Source organism: Carcharhinus amblyrhynchos, chromosome 14, assembly GCF_965287045.1.
Source record: "Carcharhinus amblyrhynchos chromosome 14, sCarAmb.v2.hapA, whole genome shotgun sequence".
Classification (NCBI taxonomy): Eukaryota; Metazoa; Chordata; class Chondrichthyes; order Carcharhiniformes; family Carcharhinidae; genus Carcharhinus; species Carcharhinus amblyrhynchos.
The window spans coordinates 76,759,632-76,779,273 of record NC_137337.1 but is presented as its reverse complement, the minus strand read 5'-3'; the positions used below and the strand labels follow the sequence as shown (position 1 = coordinate 76,779,273).

The following is a 19,642-nucleotide window of genomic DNA, read 5'->3' as shown; positions in this document are numbered from 1 at the left end:
TTTATTTATTAGTCACAGGTACATTCGCACTGCAATGAAGTTACTGTGAAAATCCCCTAGTTACCACACTCCGGCACTTGTTCGGGAACACTGAGGGAGAATTTAGCACGGCCAATGCGTCAAACTGCACATTTTTACACTGTACACATTAAAACATGGGTACATAATAGTCAATCTTATTCAGAGTTGTTCACCTTTACTTGGAACTTCAAATCCACATTCCTTTGCCAACCAAAACAGAAGCATAAATCGATAAACATCAATAATAGCAAAATTGATCATTTTATTTTAAAGTGCATTAAGAAACATCTACAGACAATGCTTTTGATGGAAAGGAATAAAGTCTGGTAGGGAAATTTTGTGACCGTTGTAAATCCAAGATCATTTCTTGTAAGACAAAGTACAGCTTGCTACATCATTTCCGGATACTAGTACATTTCTTGTATATAAAATAAGGAAGGTGTGCGTCTTCCCAACAGTGAAATTGAGATCCCGATTCTGTGAATTTGAGAACATTAGTCCTGCTGAAACATGTCACACCAGTTTTGTAAACATTCTACAAGTTTGCATTAAAAAAGTTAAAAGCAACAGCAGCAGTACAGAGCAGTATTATTGAGCAGAGTACACATTTACATACTCATTCAGCAATAGATAATTATTTTCTCTGTGTGACCCGTGGATTTAAATCATTAAATTGTTTATAAAAGAACAGGTTTGTAATTCTGCCACACTTGTCACACAGAGGAAATCTTTGCCCAGTGTTCACTAATTTGCACAGATTATAGTGATTATGCACTTGGATTATTAGATTCTTCAAACAATGTAGAACAGAGAATGAAATTGTGTTTGCAAAGATCTTTTCCCTTACTTTCTTTGGTACTTAAATAGATTCTCCAATATCACTTGAAGCTGATATTATTTTCAGGACATTTGAACTAAATGTTCAAGCTTTAATTAAGAACTCCAAATATTTAGCAATTGTGTAGCGTTTTAATGACTTTTAAAGAAATAGCCTTTTAATTACACCTCATGATTAGACTTTTAGTTCTACGAATCAATAAAAATATCTTTTCAGCAACAAACTGTATATTCCATTTAGGGAATTAATAAATAACCATAATAACAAATGAAAAGGAAAAATACAATTCAATTAATTAAAGGTATCTGCTCATGCCTCTTAATTTATGAAATGGCATTCATTCCTGTTCACTGAACTTCAATGTACTAAAGAAAATAACAAAGACATTTTGGTGAGTTATTATACCATTCACTTTGCTTTCTGTTGTTGTGCAGGGTTCCTTGGGCACTGCAAGTCATGCAGTGTGTTGTCCAATTGGTCATTATTTGACATGCAAACACAGGCAGTAAACAATAGCAGCTTATGGAACGTCTTTGAGTGACATCAGGGCTGAGCTCAGACCTGCTCTCTCATTCCAGAAGGGGTCACCATTTAGCAAATGGTAAGGGGCAGCTCAGGCTAATGTTCCCCCTTTGCCAGCCCAAGGACAACTGCAGCACCCCTGACATGTTACCCTGTCTGAGATTAGTGAATTTAACCCGAACGAAGGAGTGAATCTGAGGCTATTATACTCTTTATGGTTACCATGACACCAAACGATGTCGGGAGTTCAGGAATTTTGGCTTGATCTGTCAAGGCAATATAGTAAAAACCTTCACAATTATAATCCTACATATGTTATGTTGTTCTGATAAAATTATTCTATTTTCAAATAACTATGATTAAAAAATACTTGGATATAGTCAATTGTCCAAATTGACATTTCTATAAAGTACATTATTAACTCTAAAGATTTGGTAAATACCATGTATCAACTTGCTTTAATTCTAGTAAATGAATCAAGCCATCAAGTCGTCCACGTGACATACATTCTATACAAATTCAAAGTTCCTGTTCAGCAAAGTTTTTGCTGAGCAAAATGCTACGTCTCTCCATATTTCTCAATTCCATTAAGGAAAGATGGATACTTCGTCTTTCACGTGCCTATTCGCTTGCATTAGTTTGTCATGCAGCATATGTTCGCCCTTTAATAATTAGATCACTATTTTTATATGTGAGGTTGGGGACGGGGGGATGGTAAAACTACAGCAGCTAACAAAACAATTTCTGATTTTGAATTTATCGATTGGATTTTACAGCACCATGCTAAAGATAAAACATGTGTTTTAGAATTATATAGAATCTCTCCAATGCAGAAGGAGGCCATTCAGTTCACACCGAAAATAATCAAACCCAGGTCCTATCCCCGTAATCCCATATATTTACCCCACTAACCTATATATCCCAGGACACTAAGGGGCAATTTAGCATGCCAATGCACCTAACCCGCACATCTTTGGACTGTGGGAGGAATCCAGTGCACCTGGAGGAAACCCACGCAGACGCAGGGACAATATGCAGACTCCGCACAGAAAGTGACCCAAGCCGGGAATCAAGCCCAGGTCCCTGGAGCTGTGAGGCACCTGTGCTAACCACTGTGCCATCCATGCGTTTCCCCTCCCAAAAAATTAAAGCTGTATTTCCTCTAAGCATCTTGCTAAGATCAGTGGCGTATGCCAAAATAACTTTTTAAAAAATTGTACATAAATCCGTTGTGGGAATGTAAAATATAAAGTATAATGAACTGAATGTAGGTATCGATTTTCATCTCCATGTTCATCATTCATTTTATCTGCACTTCAGAGAAGTAAAAAGGATTCTTTCGAAGAATTAAATCAAACATTTAATACTAATTTATTTTGGTCAGAACTCATTATGTCAAATCTACAGCTACACAGAAAGCAAACTATTATTGCAAATAATCTTTTGAAACATTTTAAAATAATATTTGGAATACTTGAATAGGGATTCAAATGGTAGACTTCTGAACATTTTACAAGAATTACTGTAAAGCCTGTGGGTGTCGGAGCTTTACAGATTCTACATATTTAATTTCCAGAACAGAACTGCAAGGACTGTAAAAAAACTATAGTGCCTCTACACAGGCTAGGGTAAGTCTACAATACTGCTGACATCAGGTTATGGGATGCAGGATAGGCTGTCACACTAACTATAGTTTCTAGAACTTGCAGAAGATCAAAGTTCCAAGTGAATTCAAGGTCTTTATGGAACAGAGAATGGTACTGAAATGATCAGGGGAAAAGGAAGACATGTTGCACAAAGCAGTATCTTGGAGAAGCAGTTATGGATTTAACACAAATTTTTGCCTGCAGCAAATGTGGTCCTTCCAAACATTGCAGCTTCCTCCTCATGAGTGCGAGTACAAGATGAAACAATTCTAATTTACACTTGCCAGGCCTCAGGTCCTACAAGTGATCATTATCTTTCACTGTTGCCAGGAGACAAGCCAGAGTCCTGTCCTGCTAAGGGAGAGAGCAGACCAACAGTCATAGGACGTTTATGAGAGAGACAAGCAAAAGCCCAGTTTCCCTTAAGCGGGGAAACAATAGGCAGTTGGGTTGTGGGGCAGAGGGACAATCTCTGGCAAGCAACCAAACCCTCAGGACTTGCTTTATATCCTTCAAAATGTGAGTGAATGTTCAAGTCTGTTAAGTGGCATGTGACTGTTGGTAGTGACACTTCTCTTCAATATTACCAACACGAATATCAATTCTGATATACTTTCTGAAGTTGAATGAGCTTCTTGGCAGAGATAAAGAAAAAGCAAAACTGGGTACTGCTGAGTTTAGGGTGCAAATCACATTTCTTTTTGGGCTAATGTTTTTTCAAGTTGGGTCTTTGCCTTATGCACTTGATTCTTTTGGAAGCCAATGTGTATTGTACTGAGTGGTATGTTATAGATTTACACCAGAATTTTCCCATCCTGCCCGCCACAGGAATTGGATTGAGCTGGGGAGGTGGGCATGGGGGTGGAGGGCGGGGGTAGTGAGGAACATACTAAGATCCTTTGAACTCCGGCAGGATTTTCCAGTTTTGGGGCAAGCAAGTCTGGAAAATCCCACCCCAGGTTGGTTAATTTGGTTGAACAGATTTTGTGGCGATTTACACAGTAAGAATTATTGAACACAAAACACAACTGAAACACGGATCACATCATTGTGAACTTCTCGAGCAGCTGTAATATTTCATCATTTGATTAAAGCTTTAAGACCTTTCTATCCATTCTTAATGGCTGTCTTGCAGTGTTTGGAACAGATTGAGATCCAGGAGAGACTGGGTAGAATTTTACAGCTCCATTGCGATTGAGGGGAGCGGGGCAGTAAAATAGTCCAGTGTCTTCGAAATTCTGCCCAATATCATAGAACCCTACAGTGCAGAAGGAGGTCATTCGGCCCATCAAGTCTGCACCAATCACAACCTCACCCAGGTCCTATCACCATAACCCCATGCATTTACCCTAGCTAGTCTCCCTGATACTAAGGTGCGATTTCGCGAGGCCAATCCATTTAACTCACAAGTCTTTGAACTGTGTGGGGAAACCGGAGTACGCGGAGGAAACCCATGCATACACGGGGAGAATGTGCAAACTCCACACAGACAATGACCTGAGCCGGGAATCAAAACTGGATCCCTGGCACTGTGAGGCAACAGTACTAACCACTGTGCCGCCCCATATCTTTCTGAAGGAACAGCGTATGAACTTTGGATTCCAGGATGCACTTGCTGGATTTTCATGGGATGCATGGTAATTAGACACAACTTTAACTTAAGCATCCAAATCTCACTTGTGTGAGGACAAAACATTTACATCCTGTGCTAACTACAACCAAGAACTTATTACTGCCTTCTGGAATGAATGGAGGCACTTTTGATGCCATTATGGAATCAAAAACCACCATGGTGGGGTGTCACTGCGATGTGCAAAGATGAATAAATCTTTCAAGAAACATCCTCAAATTTTGACTGCGAGGAAGAATCAGGTGACAGGATTCCATTTCTTCTTGGTTTCCTTCAGTTGGTGGTAACACTTGCCTCTCTTTGGCGTAGTCTTTCTTTCTGTTTTGTAGACAAAAGAAAAATGTGTGTTGTGATTGATAGGTCTAGATGTTCAATTCTCTGTGAATTACAAAATCCACATGAATTTGATTAACAATGCCATTCGGTCAGTTTTGAATAGGGTTACATTTAACATCCAAGACTGAAAAATTGCCTCTGGATTGAAAACTGGATTTTTGTCTAAAAGTAATTACTTCACATTTCATTACTCATCTGTTGTTTGCTCTTTTCATATTGTTCTTGTATTACGACCAGGGAAGGAATGCCTAGAACCCTGAATCATTCCAAATTGGAGCAACACGTCTTCATATCAGTAGTCCTTTGAGAGTGTTGACATTGGTGACTTAACAGAATACAATTTTGTCTTTCTATTACCAAAATATGGTTAGACTCATAGAATCCCACAGTGCAGAAGAAGGCCATTTGTCCCATCAAGTCTGCATCAACCACAATTCCACCTTGGCCCTATGCCCATAACCCCATGCATTTATCCTTGCTAGTCCCCCTGACAATTTAGCATTCCAATCCACCTCACCCGCACATCACTGGACTGTGGGAGGAAATCGGAGCATCCGGTGGAAATCCACGCAGAAACAGAGAGAATGTGCAAATTCCACACAAGCAGTATCTCCCTACTGCAGACTCAAATGGACCAAATGGCCTCCTTCCACACTGTAGGGATTCTGTGATAACAGAGCTGTGGATGTATCTACACTATATGGACTGCAACGGTTCAAGAAGGCAGCTCACCACCACTTCCTCAAGGGGCAATTAGGAATGGGCAATAAATGCTGATCTAGCCAGTGACACCCACATCCCATGACTGAATAAATGGAAAGTTCTACCCCAATCTCACCAGCCAGTTGGGTTAAAATCGCATATTTGTTGCACTTCTTAAAAAATGAGGTGTCTTTATGGTATAATTGCCAGGTCAATTTTAACTCTTCCTATTAGTGGGCTGAATCCAGGCACTATGCTATGCTCCTAATTACTTGTGGCACGTACTGTCCACTATCAGCACACCTTCCCAGCATTTGGTCACGCACAGCCATTAAAAAGTTCAAAATTTAACAGTTTACTTTGATTATCCAAACAGGGCTATAATTAACTAGAACACTCTGTAACCAAAGAAAATCTGTCAAATAACACTTGCTGACATTCCCGAAACTGTCTAATGCACGGCACATTACAATGAGGCAAGACGTTAATTCAACGATATTGGATGAAGTGATGTAATCCTGTTGCTTCAGCAGACCAAGGTAATAGCTTGCAATTATCCAACGTAACTGAGTGACTGAGAGGTAACATTTGTATCAGGCAACAATAGCATTTCTCGGCTGGAAAATTACTTGATCCAAGACAGAAAAGATTGAAAAGATTTGCATTGACATTGGGCGGGATTCTCGGGTTTTATCCACTCCTTTCCCGCTGCCAGCGAGAATGGAGAATTTGGCCAAAACTCCGTTCACTGCAGCAGGACTGGAGAATCCCCGCCGCGGGTTAAGGTCGGAGGTTTTCAGTAACTGCGGCTTTCACAACCTCAGAATGTCCCAAAGCGAATGAGATTTTTTTTTTGAATTGTAGTCACTGTTGTAATATATGTTACCTCTGCTTACATGTGGATTCAACCAGTCCTTTACCTGGTACCACCTGCTCACATTCAATTCTAATGTCTCTTCTAAACTTCTTCTACTGCTTAACCAAATAGTGACACAGCGGCACAGTGATTAGTGCTGCCTCACGGTGCCTGGCAGACGAGTTCAATTCTGGCCTTGGGTGACTCTCTGTGTGGAGTTTGCACATTCTCCCCGTGTCTGCATGGGTTTCCTCAGGTGCTCCAGTTTCCTTCCACACTCCAAAGATGTGTGGGTTAGGTGGATTGGCCATGCTAAATTGACCCTAGTGTCAGGGGGATTAGCAGGGTAAATACATGGGTTTCGGGGATAGGGTCTGGGTGGGATTGTTATCAGTGCAAACTCAAAGGGCCAATGGCCTCCTTGTGCGCTGTAAGAATTCTATTTCTTTCAGATTATATTATAGTCTTTGCCTCAATATCTGCCTGTGCTGAAGAATCCCATGGTTTAATTCGTCAACGCAGGAGAAAAATCACCCAAAATCTACTTCTGGTGATGATCCAAAAGTAAAGCTTTCTTTTTACTGAATCCACTGACAGTGGGTGCACTGACTATCATTTTCCAACGTTCCCTCAATCCTAGAACAGTCCCAGTAGATTGGAAGTTAGTAAATGTGACACTGCAGTTCAGAAAGAGGGGAGGAACAGGGAATTACAGGCCAGGTAGGCTAACATCAGTCATGGGAAAATGCTGGAATCTCTTCTTAAGGAACTCTTAGCAATTCATATCGGATGAGATTGTCTGCACCCCCCCTTCCCTGGCATGAATCTCGATGGTAGGGAGGTTGGTCCACTATTGGTTGGCAAGCGGGATCTTCTGGTCCCGCCACTGTCAATGGGATTTTCCACTGAATCCATCCCATGCCACCGGGAAACCAATGGCTGGGATGCGCTTTTGGCAGGACTGGAAGATTCTATCCATAGAAAAATGGCAGAATAGTCAGCCAAAGTCAACATAGTTTTATAAAAGGGGGGAAAAAACTTGTAGGGTGGGTAAAGGGGAACCAGTAGATGTAGTCTACTTGGGTTTTCCAAAAGGCATTCAGTGAGCTGCCACACAAAATGTGTCAGATAAAGGGCTAATGGAGTTGGAGGTAGCATTTTAGCATAAATAGAGGATTGGTTATTGGACAGGGAGAAGAGAATAAGGACAGATAGGGAATTTTTAATTTGGCGTACTGAGTGCCACATGGATCAGTGTTACAGCCGCTGCTACTTACAATTTGCATTAACAGGTTTAGTGGATTGGTCCATGGGCTGAGGGGTTTGCGGTACAATGAGAGGCTGAGTAAATTGGGCCAAAACTCTCTGGTCTTTAGAAGAACGAGAGGAAATCTGATTGAAACATTCAAGATTCTGAAGAGGCTTGATTGAGTAAATACTGAGAGGTTATTTTCCCTGGCTGGGGAGTTTGGGGCACAGTCCCAGGATAAGAAGCCAGCCATTTAGAACTGAGATGGAAATAAATTTCTTCATTTAGAAGTTGTGATTCTTTGGAATTGTCTATCCAATCTAGATGCTCCATTATCGAATATATTTAAGACAGAGCTAGATAGACTTTTAGCTTGGACAGAATCAACGGATGTGTGGATCAGGCAAGAGATGGAAGTGGGGCTAGGATCAGCCATGCTTGTACTGGAGCAGGCTTGATGGGCTGAATGGACTATTCCTGCTCCTACATATTCACAGAATCCCCGTAGGAAAGGAGGCCACTCAGCCCATCGAATCTGCACTGACCACAATCCCATCCAAGCCCTATTCCTCACACATTTACCCTGCTAACCCCCTGACCCTAGGGTAAATTCAGCACGGCCAATCAACCTAACCAGCACATCTTTGGACTGTGGGAGGAAACCGGAGCACCCAGAGGAAACCCATACAGACACCTAGAGAATGTGCAGACTCCGCACAGACAGTGATCGAGGCCGGAATTGAACACGGGTCCCCGGCGCTGTGAGGCAGCAGTGCTAACCACTGTGCTACTGTGCCGCCCCATATTATGTTCTTATGAATTGTTAAGCAGTAATAACAGTATTTCACCATTTAGCCTGCCAGACTCTCCTTCATTGCTGAAAATCTCCATTATAGCTATTAATCTTTTCCGTTTCGGTGGAAAAGCCTGTAACTTTAGCATTTTCTTTAGGTTACGATTTCTCATTCCTGCTTTCATTCTCTGGAATTTTCACTGGATCTTTTCCAGCGTTCTAATATCTTTTCCAGAAATGGAACTCAGACTCAATGTTGTTTTTACAAATCCCATATCAATGTCTTGACATATCAAATTTATATATAAATTAACGGGAATATTGTTCTTTAAAAAATATTTTTGGATTTTTATTACCTTGAGTGCCATAAACGTCATCAAATATCTTCCAGGACAGAAATACAGACCACTAATAATAACAATCTTACCAGGCTGTTGGGGTTTGTTTTCTTTGTTTCAACTTTCTTTTCTGAAGTTATCTTCTTTACAGATTGCTGAGCTTCCTTCAACCTAAAATAAGTTCAGAAGAAACTAAGTTTAAGTTAAGTTTTAAAGTTTATTTATTAGTGTCACAAGTAGGCTGACATTAACGCTGCAGTGACATTACTGTGAAAATCCCCTAGTCGCCACACTCCAGCGCCTGTTCAGGTACACTGAGAGGGAATTTAACACCTAACCAGTACGTCTTTCGGACTGTGGGATGGAATCGGAGCATCTGGAGGAAACCCACGGAGACACTGGGAGAATGTGCAGACAGTGACCCACAGAAATGAGGAGGAATTTCTTTAGCCAGAAAGTAGTGGATCTGTGGAACTCATTGCCGCAAAAGGAGACCAGGTCACTGAGTGTCTTTAAGGCAGAGATGGATAGGTTCTTGATTAATAAGTGGATCAGGGGTTATGGGGAAAAGGTAGGAGAATGTGAATGAGAAAAATATCAGCCATGATTGAATGGCAGAGCAAGCTCGATGGGCCGAGTGGCCTAATTCTGCTCCTACGTCTTATGGTCTAAGCTAGGAATCAAACACTGGTCCCCAGCACTGTGAAGCAGCAGTGTTAACCACTATCCCCCAGTGCTGCAACTAGTCGTTTATTCCAAATTATTTTCTACATTTTAATGAATTTTGGTGGAATGTTTCAATTTATGATTCACTGCAAAGTTGTAAATGCACAAACAACTACCCGTGTTTACCATTTTGCTGTAAATGATACCCATTTTTTCCCTAAGTCATCACTGTCCAACTGACTTAGAATTTGAAATCATAGAATCCCTGCAGTGCAGAAAGTGGTCATTTGGCCCAGTGAGTCTGGCCATGGTGCACTGTGCACTGGCCACAATCCTGCCCTGGCCCTATTCCTGTAAACCCACATATTTGCCCTGCTAATCCCCCTGACACTAAGGGGCAATTTAGCATGGCCAATCCAACTAACCGGCACATCTTTGGACTTTGGGAGGAAACTGGAGCACCCGGAGAAACCGCACACCGACACGGGGAAAGCATACAAACTCCACACAGACAATGATCCAAGGCCGGAATTGAACTCAGGGCCCTGGTGCTGTGACGCAGCAGTACTAAGCATTGGGCCACTGTGCCAAAATGTTTCACGCAAACTTGTCACTAAAGGCAATAAAAATACTTTTCACAATCTCAATCTGCCTCAGTACAGGCTGGATTCAAGCACAGTTCTTCATTAATCATATTATTCCAGAGAACCAAAGAAGCCCCACGGGCAGAAGGAGACCATTCGGCCCAACAAGTCAGCACCAATTCTCTGAAACAGCAACAAAGTGCCCTCAAAGAATAAAGCAAACCTGATCAACAGGGCACAAAAATTAACGTATGTCCTCACTTCTGCCTTCATAGAATGAGTTAAAAAGGACAAATGAGAAATTGGTAAGATTTCTTTTTGGTTGAGAACATTTGCAATGAATGCTTTATAAAGCAAAGAGTCACCAAGGCAAAACTGAAAGGACAATGTGCAACTTAAAACTGTTCATGAAGTTGGACATGAACTGAAAACTTGATAATTTTTGCTTTCAATTTCCTCTCTTCTCTCACCTCCATATGATCCATTTCTGACACTTCCTTTTCCCATCCTCAACTTCTTTCTCATCATTCCTGGTGTTGATTATTGGCCAATATCCATTTTAAACTGATTGACACCCACAGCCTATAAGATTACACTTCCTCACACCTAACGTCTATTCATTCTCTCAGTTTCTTCATCCCTGCCGCATCTTTTGTGGTGATGCTACCTTCTGTACCAATGCTTCTGACATGTCTTCCTTTATCGTCAACAGAAACTTTCCCCTATCATGGTTGACCCGTGTCCAGTCCACTTCTTGCATTTTGCTCTCATCCTTTTTTCACCCTCTTAGAAATATGGTGAGGTTCTGTTGCCCTCACCTTCAACCCCTCGCCAGTCTCAATACCCAAGAGATAATCTTCTGCCAATTCTGCGATGATCACCATCAAACACATCTTCACCTCTCCTCCCCTGCTCTACTCCTCAATCACTCTCAACTGTCCCCATCCTTCCCATGGCCCCTTCCCAATCGATGATGCACCATCTGTCCTTCTGCTCCTTCTTTCTGTCCAAGGCTCAAATATTCTTTCCAGATGAAACAGTAGTGTACTGGTACATCTGCCAAGTTTTGTTAACTGCATTTGCTACTCAGCTTATGTTCTCTTCCACATGAGAGAGACCCAGCAGAGAGTGGGTGACTGCTTTGTAGAACATCCTCCTTCAGTGTGTAAGTGTGACCTGGAGCATCTGATCACTTGTCATTTTAATTCTTCATTCCAATCCCATTCTGATTTCTTTGATCGAAGCTTCTTAAACTGTTCCAGTGACTCACATCATAAAGCTGAAGGAACAGAACTTTGTTTTTCATTGAAGTCTTCTGAGTTCAACAATTTCAGATCATAACTTGTGCCCTATTTTTTTCTGAAACAGAGTCGTTGGTGGAGATTCTATCATTCTCATTTACACCACTCTGGACACATCTCTTGTTTCATTACTTACCCCATTATCTTCTCCTTTTGATTTACACCCTCATCCCTTTTATAATTTGATCCCTACTGCCTTCTGACCTATCAATGGCCTTTCTTTTCCTTCTCCCCTCCTACCCCACTTTCCCTGCCTCTATAACTTGGTCCTCTTCCGCCAGAAGGGTCACTGACCTGAAATTTTAACTCTCTTTCTTTCTCCATTGCTGTGCTGAGTAATTTTAGTATTTTTAGATTTCTAACACTGCAGTGCTTTATCCTGCACAGTGAAATGCTTGGTGGATTCACAGGCCTGCCAGGAAGCTTGCGTGCAATGTCAAGGAAACGTCCAGGACCAGTTTGGCACGGCGCTCTGCACAATTTGGAATCCGTCCTTTCTGGCATTGAGGTGGGGACCAATTAGAATCATAGAATCCCTACAGATTAGAAGGAGGCCACTTGGTCCATCGAGCCCGTACTGGCCATCCAACAGAGCAGCTTACCCAGGCCCACTCACCGCTCTATCCCACTAACCCCACATACTTATCTCGCTAATGCCCCTTTGGACACTAAGAGGCATTGGAGCTTGGCCAATCCACCTAACCTGCCCACCTTGGGACGCAAAGGGTCAATTTAGATGGCCAATCAATCTAACCAACACATCTTTGGACTGTGGGAGGAAAACGGAGCACCTGGAGGAAGGCCATGCAGACACGGGGAGAATGCGCAAACTCCACACAGACAGTGACCTGTGCATTCCACGATGCAGTGTGTGATAGCCATTGTCTTAGTTTCCATTGCAGAAGCGACCCAGTGTCTGAAGCCCGCTGTGAAGTTCCGACTCCTGCTGCATTAGTTCAGCTTTTTACTCTGTGAGGTCACACTGCTGCCATCAAGATAGGGAACAGCAATATTTGACCAGTCACTGACTCACAAAATTCACAGTCTATGGTTCACACCAGCTGGACACTGAGGGAACGGAATACCTTCTGATTCCTTAAGGCTGAAGTGCGATGCTTGCAAAGCAACTCACGGGCAATCGAGGCACCCTCCCCATGCAGAAGTCTGTGATCTCTCTGTGAGGGTGTGTGCTCGCTGTTTATGCTCGCACTCCGGCAAGAAGGAAATTCATCCAGTTGTTTATGAATAGAGACCATCAGAGATAGCCCAGATACAAGAGTAGGTCGCAGGTTTCATATATTGCAGGCTCTAGAAAGGAGCTCACTGGTCAAACATTCATTGTCATGGTTATCTCTACAGCCACTGGCCCTGTAGTCATTGCCTTGTTCTGGGTTTGCAGTTGTAGCGAGTGGTAGGTCTCAGTGGGGGCATCCTTACTAAAACATAAATGTTGCGCACCTTGTTCTTGTGCTCATGATCAGGCCATGATGATCATCCTGGATGTTTGCAGCCTCTGGCTGAGCTCCCTTCTGCTCCTCCCCCTCCTCCCACTTCTGGCAACTTATCCTGCTCTGTGTTGCCTCTGTTCATTTCCCCAGCCAGGCTTGCAGTTGATGGGGACTGCTTTCTGGTACATAAATGGCTGGGAACAGCTGGTTTGTGCATAAACCGAGAAGTCACACCACTTTCTGTAGACCACAGGGGGAATTCTTCAGCTGATCACACCACTGAGATTCTCCGGTCCTGCCGGCAGCGCACCCCACCATGGGTTTTCCATTGGGAATTCCCATTGGCGGTGGCAGGACCAGAGAATCCCGCCACCAGCAAACATCGTGCCATCTCCTGCCAGATCAAAACATGTGGCTGGGAGGCTGGAGAAGGCCCCCCGCAACACCACCGCCACCCCACCCCCCACCAACTTTAAGAGAAATCTAAAAATCACCAAATGTTTGACTAATTAGAGTAAAATCATGTTGAAATCATAGAATCCCTAAAGTACAGAGGAGGTCTTTTGGCCCATCAAGTCTGCACCAACCACAATCCCACCCAGGTCCTGTATCTGTAATCGTACATATTTACCCTGCTAATCTCCCTGCCACTAACAGTCTATTTGGTGTAGTCAATTAACTTAACCCTCACATCTTTGGAGTGTGGGAGGAAACCGGAGTTCCCGGAGGAAACCTGTGTAGACATGAGGAGAACGTACAAACTCCACACAGACAGTGATCCGGGTCCCTGGCGCTATGAGCCAGCAGTGCTTATCACTGTGCCACTGTACCACCCCAATCAATCAGCAGCTAATCTGTAAGAAATAGATGATAAATAGCATGATAACTGTTTTGGAACATGTGGAATCAACAGTGATTAAGTGACAACAGAGTAAAGTTTACTAGTGTCACAAGTAGGCTTACATTAACACTGCAATGAAATTACTGTAAAAATCCCCTAGTTGCCACCCTCCGGTACAGTGTTCGGGCACACTGAGGGAGAATTTATCATGGCCCAATGTATCTAACCAGCACGTCTTTTGGACTGTGGGGGGAAACCAGAGCACTCAGAGAAAACCCACGCAGACACGGGGAGAGCGTGCACACTCCACACAGACAGTGACCCAAGCCAGGAATCAAACCCAGACGTCCCTGGCAGTGTGAGACAGCAGTGTTAATCACTGTGCTGCCAACATTAGCTGGAGTATGAAATTCTGAAATGGTAACATTGGCATGCAACTTGTTGCTAGATATTATGATCTGTCCACTGTGCATGTACTGACAACCTTGCACCAGAATCCCCTTCAAGAATATCATTGTACCAAATAAAGATGGATCAGGAGAGCAGTTAAACATTCCTAGCTAAATTTCAGAAGCTCATCCAATTTTGTTAAAGCAAACCAACAAATCCCACCTTCTTCCAATTAACCACAACGTTTAAGCGGATTATAAACCTGATGTGTGCATTGGAACGATTTGCTGTTACTGGTTCCAATATCACTTGAATGCATTTGATCTGCGGTACATATGTCCAAACTTCATTCAAAACTGAAAACAGATGCAAATGTTCAGATTAAAATTGACTCTGTTTGACAGGTGAAGGTACATCTTGGCGGTCAGTGGTGTTTTCTCTTTGTGATGAAATAAACAATGTTCATCTTTCATCCTGTCTACAGCTGCCCAGGGACTTGTGACAGGCTTGGCACTGGAGTTGCAAATTACCAAGTTCCCTATCTAGTCCTGCGTCCCCTACTGCAGAGCAAGAGGGCATCAATAAATAGAGCAAGCAGCAGAGCCATTTTTCAAATAAGCAGACTTAAGAATCCTCTATAAATTAAGAAGACGATAAAACAGGGAGTTAAAATAAAATCAGGAAATATAAATTATACTGAAATGGTTGCACAGGGAGCAGAATAGTTCCTATGAAAGGTCTTCGGTTGGAATGTTAACTCTATTTCTCTCCACAGGCACTGCCTGACTTGCTCAGTAATTCTAACAATTTCTGTTTCCATCTCAGATTTCCAGCATCCACAGTCCTTTGCTTTTGGGAAATACACATGTGAATAAGAGAGAGGCATAAATGAAAACAAAAACAAGAAAATAAAAACAATGTTTTAAAAAAAAAACTGTAACACTAACTTTTGTCTGAAAGAACTAGACTCCACACTTGGAAAAAAATAAGTTTTCAGGTCCAGAGATGTCGTTCAGCAGTAATAATCAGTTACACATTAAAAGCTAAATTCCTCCAGATTGTACGAGCTCTATCTTTTTCCAGCTGTTTTCTGTATGAGACCAGTGGATATTTCACATCATTACAGTGATCTCTCTGTGTTAATTCATTAAGGCCTATAACCTTGTCTTGCCCCATGCTTGCAGGGTGGTGTCTTTCAAGCTATTGTAATGACTTCAATCAGGTCATTGAGGTTGGAATATATGAGGAATATAAACTCCCTGATTAAGGAATTAATTGACGGACCAATCAGGGAGTCTTTTCCTTGTATTTAATCAGGAGTGTCAGTTCCTCTGGCACTCCTGGAGGTAGACTGCTGCCTGATAGCATTCTGTGTACTGCTGTTGTCAGACTTGTAAATAAAAGGATTTTAGTGAAGGGACTTCTGCTTCCAAAGACTTATTACACTATACAACCAATTGTCTCCCTCTCCAATGGCCCTTTGTAGATGATGGCTAACGATTTACTATGTTGGTACCATTGACAAAGACTGCAACAGTGCAGGTTACAAAGAAACAAAGTATCAGTGGCAACAAGACACTTCTGTACACAGCTGTTGCATGTGCGAATGTAGACATTGCTGTCATTTTGGAAATAAGTGTTGACAGCTCCAGGGAACTGAGACGGATATTGGAGTGAGCTAAGTGTTAATGAGAACCCAAAGTATGTATTGGGTTATTACAGAAATATATTACTCAAAAACACTGCAGCTTAACAAACATAGAGCAATGACAAGCTTCCACTTGTTTATTTACCTAGCACTGCAGTACCCATATGGGAAGAGAAACAACAACACCCATTAGAGGGTTTGCAGTGTTAACCTGGGCCGAGTGAGAAGAATTGCAAATATCATTAGGCTGCGCTTGGTCCCAACAGGAAGCATGATTGCTTGGTTAACCTAGAGATCCACAAAGCTGTTTTACTTGGGCTTCCGATCACCACGACCTCCACAGAGGATGAACGCTGTACCAAACTCACAACATCAAAACACCTTGACCTCAAAGGAACCCTGATTATAATGGCAACTGAATTATTATGGCAACATGATCCTCATTGTTCAGGATCCCCAGGATGCACCACAAGGAGGAAGATCAGGCAGACAGCTCATGCCTATATAACAATCCTATTGAACTGTTCCTCTATTAGTGATTGCAGAAAAAATAGGGCACATTTCTTTAAATAGAACATGAGTCTACCTGCTTTCAAGTTACCCAATACACTCAAGCTTATATAATAGGACTACCTGTCCTTACATGTGTAAAAAAAAACCACAATACTTTTTATTCATTTATGGGATGTGGGCGTTGCTGGCTAGGCCAACGTTTGTTGCCCGTTACTAATTGCCCCTTGTGAAGGTGCTGGTGCCACCTTCTTGAACTGCTGTGGTCCATGAGATGTAGGTACATCCACAGTGCTGTTAGGGAGGGAGCTGCAGGATTTTGACAAAATGACACTGAAGGAATGGAGATCTGTCTCTAAGTTAGGATCATGAGTGGCTTGGAGGGAATATTCCAGCTGGTGGTGTTCCTGTGTGTCCGTTGCCCTTGTACTTCAAAATGGTAGTGGTAGTGGGTTTGAAAAGTGCTGTCTAAGGAACCTTGGTGAATTGCTGCAGTGCATCTTGTAGATGGTACACACTGCTGCTACTGAGTGTCGGTGGTGGAGGGAGTAAATGTTTGCGGATGTGGGTGCCAATCAAGTGGGTTGCTTTGTCATGGATGGTGTTGAGCTTTTTGAGTATTCTTGGAGCTGCACCCACCCAGGCAAGTGCGGAGTATTCCATCACCCTCCTGAGATGTGCCTTGTCAATTTTGGACAGGCTTTGGGGAGACAGGAGGTGAGTTACTGGCCACAGGATTGCTAGCCACTGACATGCCACAATATTTACGTATTATATGACTAGTCCTGTTCAGATTCTGCTCAATTATTACATTTATTTATTTCTCCTCAACATTTGAATGCTGCTGACTAGGCAACAGGGTGGCACAGTGGTTAGCACTGCTTCCTCACAGTGCCAGGGATCCGGGTCCGATTCCCAGCTTGGGTCATTGTATGCGTGGAGTTTGCACATTCTCCCCGTTTCTGCGTGGGTTTCCTCCGGGTGCTCCGCTTTTCTCCCACAGTCCAAAGGTGTGCGGGTTAGGCGGATTGGCCAGGCTAAAGTGCCTCTTACTGTCAGGAGGACTAGCTCAGGTAAATGCATGGGGTTATGGGGATAGGGCCTGGGTGGGATTGTGGTCAGTACTGACTTGATGGGTAGCATGGCCTTCTGTAGAATTCTATGATTCTAAGTAGTTATTGCCATTCCTAATTGCCCTTGAGAATGTGAATGAGTACAGATTAGCACATTAACATTTTTCAGATTCAGATGTATATCTTATTCAACATAGAAAAGAAATAATCTTACTGATGTTTGAACTCAGGATATATTTAAGAGTATTTATTCAATTCAGGTGCTAATACTACTTGCCAAAACATGCTAGGTTTAACAACTTACAGAAAAACAGTCAGACCTCAGCAGAGAACATTTAATATAAAGCACAGTGGTGGAAAATGCTGAAGATGGATATATGTTGTCAATATAACAGCGGTATAAACCATTAATGTAATGGAAAGACTGGTTCAAACTGTGTAAAGGATTTATAGTTTTGATATAAAACTGCTGTGCCTCTCAGTGTCCAGATGATGCAACTAACATGTGAAGTGATTGCGTTCAGAATAAAACAAATGGATTTTGCTGCTGATCTCTTTCACTTAAGAAAGATTTCCTGATAGACTGTGCAAAGAACTAACATTTAAATGTCACAAGTAGACTTCCATTAACACTGCAATGAAGTTATTGTGAAAATCTCCTAGTTGCCACACTCTGGTGCCTGTTCAGGTACACCGAGGGAGAATTTAACATGGCCAACGCACCTAACCAGAGCACCCGGAGGAAACTCACGCAGACACAGGGAGAATATGCTGACTCTGCACAGACAGTGACCCAAGCTGGGAACCAAACCCAGGTCCATAGCGCTGTGAGGCAGCAGTGTGTACCACTGTGCCACCACACCACCCCTGGACACAGCCTTCCGACACTTCAAGTGGATTTGAGATGGAATTGTTGATTGGCAATTGCCAATGTTTTCCAATACTTCATGAGAACTGGCGAAGGGTCATCTAGATTTGAAACGTTGGCTCTATTCTCCCTCCACAACTGTTGCCAGACCTGCTGAGATTTTCCAGCATTTTCTGTTTTCGTTACACAAAGGCAATATTTGCATGTTTATCCTCCCTCTAAGTTTAGATATACAGTGTGAAGTGAAAGATGAAATCCGCCTATACAATCTGTCCAAACGTTCTCCTCAGATGCAAAGGATAAGTTGTTGATTTAAGATGAGAATTAACATTTCTTCTACAAAGCGTCGTATATGTAGCTCAATCCATCATTCAACCATCCTCCCGTCCATTGACTCTGTCTACACTTCCCACTGCCTTGGAAAAGCATTCAAGGACCTCATGCACTGTGGACATTCTCTCTTCCGCTTTCTTCCGTCAGGAAAATGATATAAAAGTCTGAGGTCACGTACCAACCGACTCAAGAACAGCTTCTTCCCTGCTGTCATCAGGCCTTTGAATGGACCTACCTTGCATTAAGCTGATCTTTCTCTACACCCTATCTGTAACTGCAACACTACATTCTGCACCCTCTCCTTTCTTTCTCCCCTATGTACTCTATAAACTGTATGCTTTGTCTGTATAGCGTGCAAAAAAAGATATCTTTTCACTGTATCCCAATACATGGGACAATAACAAATCAATCAATCAATCTATCAATCAATCTTCTGACTTTCACTGGGTTATGTGGCCAACTATTTAGATTTGGAATTAAATGGATAAGATACTTTAATTTACCAAATGGTGAGCTCGTTGAGACTCTGTCCCTATGTCTCACTGATTTTGTCCAACAGATACTGTGACTGTTATACATCATATCTAACTGGCTGATGCACTTGCATTTTCCACTTAGCTCAATAACAGGGAAGCAGGCATATCCAAGCAAAGCTGGGATATATTCAATGTAATGAGTGTGCAGGCGTGCCTTTCTTTACAGGAAATAATCATAATATATTACTGTCTTGCTCAGACAATTGCCTGACCACCTTTCAACTATGGCTTTGCACTTGGTCTGACTTACAGGATCCATAGGCACAATAGGTTAAATAACCTTACTGCTGCCTCGCAGCGCCAGACACCCGGGTTCGATTTCTGGCTTGGATCACTGTCTGTGGGGCGTTTGCATGTTCTCCTTGTGTCTGGGGTTTCCTCCGGGTGTTCCAATTTCCTTCCAGTCTTCCTCTGAAAGACATGCTGGTTAGGTACATTGGCTGTGCCAAATTCTCCCTCAGTGTACCCGAACAGGTGCTGGAGTGTGGTGACAAGGGGAGTTTCGCAATAACT

At 42.5% G+C, this 19,642-nt stretch overlaps 1 protein-coding gene across 3 annotated transcripts in view; it reads right to left on the bottom strand.

Moving 5' to 3' along the window:
- Window positions 1–263: 263 nt before the first annotated feature.
- Window positions 264–19,642, bottom strand: part of LOC145352796 (formin-like) — a 250,617-nt gene continuing 231,238 nt past the window's right edge. For all 3 annotated transcript variants that reach the window (XM_080203148.1, XM_080203149.1, XM_080203150.1), the window contains 2 exons: window positions 9,021–9,102; window positions 264–4,975 (listed from right to left, as the gene is read on the bottom strand). In XM_080203148.1, the coding sequence (XP_080059274.1) occupies window positions 4,931–4,975; window positions 9,021–9,102 (127 nt within the window). In that variant the 3' untranslated portion in view covers window positions 264–4,930. The remainder of the gene's footprint in view (window positions 4,976–9,020; window positions 9,103–19,642) is intronic.